Below are 9,476 nucleotides of genomic sequence, written 5' to 3'. Positions count from 1 at the left end.
TATTTCACTGTTTTCAATAGAAAACAGCCACCAACAATGGAAAAGCTGAGAGAAAAGGGAGAAAACTTTGGAAAAAAACAATAACAAACAATTGTATTCCCCTAGTAGACGATCAAAACCAAAGCAAGATACAATGTTCTTCAATTCGAGAGGAAGAACAACTCTCCAACAATCTCCGGCAACGCCAAGAGCCCAAGCAAGAAAACCTAGAACACAAAACTCTTTTCAAAATCAAGATGCAACCCTAATCCCCTCATAACTCCCTATTAATACAATCTAATTCAAATTAAAAGCAAAAGGACTTCTCTACCCTTCCTTCTCCCTCCAAAAACACTTAAACCATGTTTGAATTGCAAGTGGACCCCACCCCAAGCCCCTTTCTCCCTTCCGCCTCTTCTCTGTGCCGCCTCCGCCTGAAGAAAACCCGGACCGGCAGGGCCGGTCCAGGTTGGGCCGGTCCAGGCTGGACCGGCATAACAGTATGCTATATTGATACGCTAATTCATGACCATCCTAATGAAGACCATATAAATGCAGTACTCTAGATTCTGTGACACTTATATTCCTCTACATGCAAGGGAATTATGTTCAGGAAACATTATCATCTAAGCATTTATAGATATATAGATGCTGATTGTGTAGGAAAAATGTCTCACCAAAGATCTACGTTAGGGTATTTCTCCATTGTTGGAAGTGATCATGTTACATAAAGAAGTAAAAAATAGAAGGTGGTGGTGTTATGTAGTACAAAGGCCGAATTTAGAGGCATAATTAAAAGACTGTGTAACCTACTATGGTTAAAAAGTTGGTGAAAGAAATCAGTTAACCATCCGAATCTGAAATGAACTTCTTTTGTGAGAAAAAGGCAGCCATTGGCATTGTATGCAATCTAATTCAACACGATCGAACAAAATATCTTGAAGTGGATCGGCATTTCATCAAGGAAAAACTTGAAAGACAAAACCATTCAATATCCATTTGTAAAATTGGACAACCAATTAGCTTATATTTTAAAATTGATTGATAATGACTTAATTATGTCCTTAGCCGTCTTGGTATTGAGTTGAGGAAGCTGAAGATTCAGGAAAAATGAGCTGATCCGGTGGAGATTTGAAGTCCTAAGCAATGATTTATCTTTGTTTGAAAAGTTTGGATTGTCTGGAGATTGGACATTTCTCAGCTTCTTCTCATGTTGAATATAGCATTTACTGGATGTGATATTGCTACCATTTTTTGGTTTCTTCAAGTTTCATAGCATATGTTAGGAGTTCAATCCTTGCTCAAGTATCGGGCATATGGTGTCGTTCAAGGTGTCATACCTTTGCAAGATTCATATGGTCTACTTTTGTGATCTCTTGTCCATGTTTCTCAGTTGTTCTTGCTTTTGTGTGGCAAGAATTAAACCTGTTTTTTTATTAAAATTTTGATGGAAAATTGTCTTGTTTTTCAGGCAGGAATATAAGCAATTGGACATGTTGCGCGGTGTTCTTCTAAAAGTGCCTTTCATGGGTTTAACTGCTACAGCCACTGAGAAGTACGATATGTATTTTTAAATTTTTATAATTTATAATATAGATAGGGTATGTAGGTACTGTGAACGAGTTCCTAGCAATTAAACTAAGATGATGATCTGTCTGCTTTTGTGGTTAATATTATTGGGATTTTCTTTAATGCAAGTACACTACATGTTTTGGAGCACCGTTTTGCTGTAGGTTTTTGTCTGTGAATGTGTGCTTTGGTTGTTTACTCTATAGTTCTCGTGTAGTTTTGTATGTTATTAAAACTATTATTTCTGTTCCATTAACTTCATTTAGAGGTTTTCTTTAATGCAAGTACACTAAATTTCTTCCAGCACATTTTTGCTTTATTTTTTTTTCTGTGAATGTTTGCTTTGGTTTACTCTGTAGTGCTTGTCTAGTTTGGTAGAATATTCAAACTATTATTTCTGTTGCATTAACTTCATTTACAGATGTTTCTTTTGTCATATTTGTTGCAAATCCCTTATGTTGTTAGCATACTTAGATATTTAGGTTGATACGCAAGTGCATATGTTGAACAAATAGTATACAATAGAGTACCTTTCTCATCAGAATTAAGATCTAATTCTAAAAAAATAAGTACTGATTTATATTATTGTTAATTTTATTCAATGATTTGATATAAAATTTTTAATATCTACTTCTTTAATCTAAATTGGATTTAAATGGAGAGAAAATATGAATGTATGATTTCATCAAAGCATATACTTTTTTGTTGTAGAAATTAATAGAATTAAGGTATAATTATAGCTTTAAAGATTGCTGATAATATTAAGATTATTAATATTATAAGTATTTATGCTCATTAAGTAGGTTTGGATATACTTTAAAATTAAAATTTTGGAATGACTTAAAAAAATTAAGACAAATAATACTTTTTGAAGAAAGTGTTTTTATTTGAGGATATTCAAATTGTCATGTTGGTAGAGTGGTAGAAGATTTTAAAAGCATTCATAGTGGCTATGAGTTTGAAGCGACTAATGAATGTGATATGATCATATTAGATTTTGCTCTAGCTTATGATTTTTGCTAATATCTTATTTAAATAAAGAGAGGAGCCTATCAGTGCTTATGAGAATTGATATAATAAAACTCACTTATGAGAATGGATATAGTAAAACTCAAATTGATTATTTTCCTATAAGAAAAATAGATTGTTTATATTATAAAAATAATTTTATGAAAGTTTATATACAAAACATCACTTATTAGTTTTGAACTTCAGGATTAAGAGGCAGAATATGAAAAATGAAGTAAAATATTGCCTAGGATTAGATGTGGGCATTTAACAAATGCAAATAAAAATATTTTTCAGATTAAGATTTAAGTTCTTAAGATTTTGGTTTTGGATGAGGGATTAATGTTATATGGGTGACACTTAGTTGGGCATACTTGAAGTTCAGCCCACGTCTTATATGAGCCCACCTAGACATAAGCAGGCTTCAGTTATGAGAAACCTCTAACCGTGTGTGATAAAGTAGCCCCATCTTTTTAATTTAGGCTTCAGTTGGGTCCTGGTTGACTCATGTTGGGCTACTTGCCTGAGTAATAGTGTAACTTGAAATTCTTTTTATTTTTGAATAACTAACAGTAATATACTAATATACGAGGGAGTGAAGTGGGCAAAAACAGCGAGTAGATGGTTTTGTCATCTTCTGGGTTTGAAGCTGAGCATAAATTTCAAGAATTACATGCCAACACTTGGCTTATCATGCACTAAAACGTTTAGATTGGTTCAACTGCTTTGGATCTCTTTCCACGGTTTGAATATAATGACTTTTATACTTGCTGCATTTATGTTTTATTAGTCCCTACATTATCCGTACAAGATAATTATGTCAAAAAATCTTATTATTTGTCCTTTTAATAGGGTGCGGAATGACATTGTTCAGTCCTTGAAAATGACCGATCCTTTTATCTCTATTGGATCATTTGATCGCAAGAACCTCTTCTATGGTGTTAAGCCTTATCATCGTTCTCAGTTATTTATGGATGAACTTGTAAAAGAAGTTTCAAAATATAACGTTAGTGGTGGTTCAGTTATCATTTACTGTACAACAGTGAAGGACACCGAACAGGTTCAGTTTCTGTTTCGATTTTCCAAGTCGTTTTGATGCTTTTATTGGCTGCAAATGTTGTATGAATCTTGTGTTGATGCTTCATGTCAATATCTTTCATCATTATCGTGTTTGATTTAGAGCTGTATGAAAAGGTTGCCTTTATTCCTATAGCAGTTCATTGTAGGCACAGTTGTTTTTGTATAATATCTTCTTGAGCAGACTTTATACTATTGTTCATAATGTGAAGGGAGATGGAAGATCCTACTAGAAATAAGAAATGTAATTAGTAAATTAGTCAGAAGCACATTACTTGTTGTTGAAATTTGATAAAAATAATGGATCTTTTGAAGAACAAAGAGTAATGATTGATTATAACTGAATTGAAACAAAGCACTGGCAATTTACTGCGGCAGAATAGAATTCTCATAATTTTGGATACTCTAACATTAAAGACCTTAAAAATGAAAACTTTCTCAAGCATCATTAAAACCTTAAAATGATAATCTACTATGCCATTCTTAAATGCCATTTAAGTCTTTTGCTCAAGCATCTGCATTAAAGTATGGCTCATGGATTCAACATCCTTAAAAAAAAAAAATGGCAGAATGCCAGACAGAACTCCTTAACCTACTTAATCTAGTACGAGGATATCAAGTCTGACAGGCTAACACAAAGCAAGAGCTGACACATTGTTGAAACTAAGAGAGGTTGTTTCGGTAAAATCATCCCGAATATGATCATGCCCATGTTGTGCATGCACATTGCCTCCGCCCCCACGTCTTCAATCAACGGCTGCCTCAGTTGCGTAAAAAGATATGAGGAAACAAATATGAGATTTATGCAATCAAAACTTTCAATTTTGATGTCCCTGTCTCCCCCAATTCAATTGTACAAGCAATATCTGCAATACTCCACAATACCCTTTAACAGTATTGTAGAATGTCGCACACAAACATAACATTTTTCAATTTTTGAATAAAACATCTAATAGCATTTTTTTAATTACATAAATGGAAGCATCTAATAGAGATTCAATTACATCAAGATAAATACTTCAGAGTACAAAGCCACTAAAGAAATCCAAAATAATATATTATTGAACTGTCTACATATCTTAAATGTAGACTCATAAACAGAGATAAACATTAATATATAAAATTAATAATTTGAATATTATTCTGCAACGACCTTTTGCTTCCCTTTTCCTGTAACAATAGTTAGTATGAAATAACTTGTGAGCTATTAGGCTCAATAGGTTATGCAAATTTAAATGGCAGTTAAATTGCATGATAAAAAGCCACCACATTGAAATCATAAGTTAAACAAACTTAAGAAATATTATATAATGACATTTGACATTAACTTTTACTTCCACTGAAGTCTATACTGAATATCAATTTTAGTCTTTAAAGATTTGACTACACTTTCATAAAGATATTCAATGGAGCCCAGGTAAACCTGACATTATCGCCATTAAATTACATAGAGATTCTTTTTGCCTCTTGTAATTTCTTTCCTTCAATGTTAACTTTTAGATAGAAATAAATATAAGATTCTCAACGAAGGTTACAGATCCAAATTTGATTTTGCAATAATTTTCTTTGTTACCTTTTAATCATATGAATTGCCCCAACATCATTTGAGATAACAAACTACTTCCTTTTGTTTACCATCTTCCTTCACCAAAAAGAAACTTTGAGTTGACTGCATATCCCTGTTTATCTAGTTAATTGAATTATTTATTACTGTCATTGGTTTTATCCTGAATCTTTGTGATCGGCATAAGAATCCTTCTTTTTGATTCATTTATGTTAAGACGAGGATAAAATCCTGCTCAGTTCCTATTAAATAGCCTTAGAATGTTTCAGCTATGATCTTCACCTTTTACTAGCTAATCTAATGTTAATTCTGCCCGCCTGCCATACTAAGTTATTTTTTTCTTAGCTTGCTTTTGCATATTGAAGATTTCTAGATGTTGGCATTGAATTTTTGAACAAATGAGATTTCAGAATTTTTGTTGCATTACGTAGTTTTTGTAATATTTAGTTTCTGGTTTACAAAAATATTTTATTGTGTTTTAATGCCATGATCCATCATTATTGTTTCCTTGGTTTTAGTTTATCAAGAAAGAATTATTGAAATCTATAAGTTTATGGGTAAAGACATCAACATGTATCTTGCATAAGAATCCATCTTTGGTTTGGTTTCTTTTTTATTTGAAATGCTGTAGCATTAATGATCCCCGTCCGTAAGCCTTTTTCTTCCCTTGAACCGTGATGCTATTATTGTCTGGTTGTTTATTTCAGATTTGCCAATTACTATGTGGTTCTGGAATAACTGCCGGGATGTACCATGGTCAAATGGGCAGTAAAGCTCGTGAGAAGTCACACAGGTGCCCTGCGCTCATGTCTTTTATATTTTAATGCATTTTTTTAAGACATTTAAATGAAAGATTAGCCATTTAAACCTTTTCCTTAATTAATTCTATGTTCAGTTCTTTATTTGCCATATTTGAATCAATCTGAAAGTTAAACTGAAAAGTTGCAGTGCTGCATGGCTTATTTATGCTTGTTGATTTCAGGTCCTTTATTAGGGATGAGGTTAACGTCATGGTAGCTACTATTGCATTTGGCATGGGTATCGATAAACCGAATATCAGGTGTGTTATACACTATGGCTGCCCTAAAAGTTTGGAGTCATATTACCAAGAGAGTGGAAGGTGTGGTAGGGATGGCTTAGCTTCAGTTTGTTGGCTATATTATTCAAGAAGCGATTTTGCAAAAGCGGATTTTTATGTTGCAGATGTACGATCGGTATGTGGTTACTTCATTTAGTGAATGAAACTTACAAGTAAATATATATTTAGCTATTATGCAAGCAACTTTAGTGCTAACAAAGCAGAAACAACCTCTTTGCATGAACAAATATAACAGTGAGTATTATGTAGCATGTCCTTGTGAAGTTTTGCTTCATTTATGTAGGAAAAACAACGGAAAGCTATCATGGAGTCCCTGATGGCAGCAGAAAAATACTGCCTGCTAGTTTCATGCCGCAGGCGGTTTTTGTTACAGTATTTTGGTGAGAAGAGGGAGAGTGATTGTGGTGAGTTATTTTCAGCTTTTTTTGCATTTCATGCATTTGCCTGTTCTATATGTTAGATGCAACTTATATTAAAATGCGTCTGTCTCAGATTTTCTTGATATAAATCACATATTGCCCGTTTTTGTGATCATTTTATCATCATGGTCATGTCAAAGTGAATTCTTCCCCATCATTTTCTAGGAAATGTATTATATATTTTTATGTTCTTAACAACCAATTTGTGATTGGGCCGTTCAGTTAACATTTGAGCTGCAGGTAACTGTGATAATTGCACTAGGGATAAAAGGGAAAGAGATCTATCAAAGGAATCCTTTTTATTGCTATTCTGCATAAAATCTTGTGGCGGTCGGTGGGGCCTCAATATGCCAATTGATGTTCTTCGTGGATCTCGGGTATCTCTTTTCTCTTAATTTAAGGGAGAAAACACCTTCATTCTTTATATTTTTTCTAGATTTAATGTATTAGCTTTGGTTCTTGCAGCAAATTTTCAATTCATGAAATTTTAGTAATACAGTAGTTTCCTGTTTTGCTATTAATTTTTGTTAAACTTCAACAAAATTTTAAAAATATTTAATATGACATAATAATGAAGTTGTTTGGGGCGACAGTGGGTGTTGTAAATATATTCTTTTTTGAAAAGATTGAATAACAGTTTTCTAACAGCTGCCGCATATTAGTAGATTTGGTTATGAAAGACAGCTTGCAACAATAGAAGTTTCTGGAAAGAAACAATAAAATAGAAGCCAAGCAAAATTGTGGTTGCATTCTGAAAAGCAAAGCAGTGAGAAAGCTATTGCAAACAAATCCTTAATGAGTACCCTATTTATATTATGCCTCTAAGAATGAAATGGTAGTTCAAACACATACTTATTAACTAGTAGCTTATTCATATTATTCCTCTATTAACTATTAAAATTACGATTTACTTCTTACGTGTGTATACATATTCATGAAGTCTTGCATGCACATTTAGATCGAAATGATAGAAAAAATAAGTTTTATAGGATTTAAGTGAAAATAAAATAATTTGAAGTTTTTCCTTTGAGCCAATATCCTGTTCAATGTAAATTTTGAAGGATTTGTTTGCTTATAATGTTTGTTATATTTGTATTTTTATAAGCTACCAAGATTGACAGATAAATAAGTTTGAATATATTGTTAAAGCTTTGTTTTGGATCTTATGGGTTAATGCTAGATTCAACTAGAGAAAAGCTGAAAGGAAACATATAAAGTAGTCAAGAAAGATGGAGAAAGAAGATCTCAGAGTTTGATCAAGGTAGGTGTGTTATAACTTATGAGTGCATGTGATATAATGCAAGTTAGAAGTGAAATATTCAAGAAATTATGAAATTGCTATTTAGAAAAATATTATGAGTTTTAAGAAATAAATTTATTTATAATGGCAAAATAGATGTTATGAATAGAGGAATTTTTTTGCCTGCTAGGAATGAACATTTAATAAGCATTCCACGCGAGAGTTCATAAATAATAGAAGCAAATTGAAAAAACATATAAACATATTGACAATTATATGAATAAACGGTTTTTCATCGTTTTTGATCTTTTGAGTTGAACACGAGGATGCATTATGATTATGCTTGCATATTTCTTTTGAGAGGATCAAATTCAATGTAGTTCATATTTGCATAAATTATATTGTGTCATGTGGCCTATCTGTTGGCATTAGCAGGAGGGGTGTTATGATACTCGTTGAAAGTTGGGACTAACAACAGAAAATTAGTTCATTCCGCCATCGTAGTAGTTTTCTTATGCTTGGTAACTTGGATCCTGATTTGATACACAAAATTAAAAATAATTTGTTTGACTAAATAAAATTTTACCTTTTGAGCCATGTGACATTAGATGAGCATGAGTTGACTTGAGACAAAGATGAGCCATTTCGATAAAGATGAACGTAACTTAATAAATTTGAAGGAAATTGAGTGAATCCAAGTAGATCATGGATTAGCAGATCTGAAATATGCTGGAGTGCTTCTAAATCATACAAGAGTAGATTCGTGGCTCTGAAGAGTAGCCCATTGGCTTGGAAAAGTAGTCCTGAAACTTGGAATTGTAGATCTGTGACTAGGAAGAGTGGATTTGTGCCTTGGAAGAGTACTTCTTTGGCTCGAAAAGTGGATGTGGGGTATGTAAAAGTAGATATGTGACTAGGGAGAGTGGATCCATATCATGGAAGAGTAGTTTTTGGGCTTAGAAGAGTGGATCTATGGACTAGGAAGATAGTGAATATGTATTTTGGAGAATTAGTCCTTTGGCTTAAAAGAATGGATCCATGCTTTGGAAGTGTAGTCATTTGGCTCATAAGAGTAGATCTAATACAAGGAAGAGTATATATGTGACTAAGAGGAGCAATGCTTTAAAAACCGGACCAGCCGGTTCGACCGGTTCAACCGTGAACCGGTCATAAGACCGGTCCGGTTCAGTCTTAAAACCGCTTCTGCATTGAACCGGACTGAACCGGTCAGAACCGCCGGTTCAACCGGCAAACCGGCCTGGTTATGTTTGAACCGGCCGGTTCAAATCATACAAATTTTAAATATTTTTTTAAATAAATAAATTAATATATATTTAAAACATTTGATTGAAGTTATAATATATTTTTTATTATAAACAATTTTGCCCTCAAACCATCATGAAACATCTTCACATGACACCTTCATGTGAGCTCTTTATGCGAGGAAAGTAAAAGGCTATATAAACAATAACAAGAAAGGGTTTCTAAGGGATGTGGGACTAAAGAAAAGAGTTGAAGAGT

At 33.0% G+C, this 9,476-nt stretch overlaps 1 protein-coding gene across 3 annotated transcripts in view; it reads left to right on the top strand.

Moving 5' to 3' along the window:
* The window catches only part of LOC110105795 (ATP-dependent DNA helicase RecQ), a 63,311-nt gene that overhangs the window by 44,761 nt on the left and 9,074 nt on the right, over positions 1–9,476 (top strand). For all 3 annotated transcript variants that reach the window (XM_020835439.2, XM_028701251.1, XM_028701252.1), the window contains 6 exons: positions 1,451–1,534; positions 3,409–3,616; positions 5,905–5,990; positions 6,180–6,411; positions 6,580–6,700; positions 6,956–7,092. In XM_020835439.2, coding sequence (XP_020691098.1) covers positions 1,451–1,534; positions 3,409–3,616; positions 5,905–5,990; positions 6,180–6,411; positions 6,580–6,700; positions 6,956–7,092 — 868 coding nt within the window. The remainder of the gene's footprint in view (positions 1–1,450; positions 1,535–3,408; positions 3,617–5,904; positions 5,991–6,179; positions 6,412–6,579; positions 6,701–6,955; positions 7,093–9,476) is intronic.

Source organism: Dendrobium catenatum, unplaced genomic scaffold (genome assembly GCF_001605985.2).
Source record: "Dendrobium catenatum unplaced genomic scaffold, ASM160598v2 fragScaff_scaffold_1656, whole genome shotgun sequence".
NCBI classification, from domain to species: Eukaryota; Viridiplantae; Streptophyta; class Magnoliopsida; order Asparagales; family Orchidaceae; genus Dendrobium; species Dendrobium catenatum.
The sequence above is the reverse complement of the archived record's forward strand: the minus strand, read 5'-3'. Positions and strand labels throughout refer to the sequence as shown.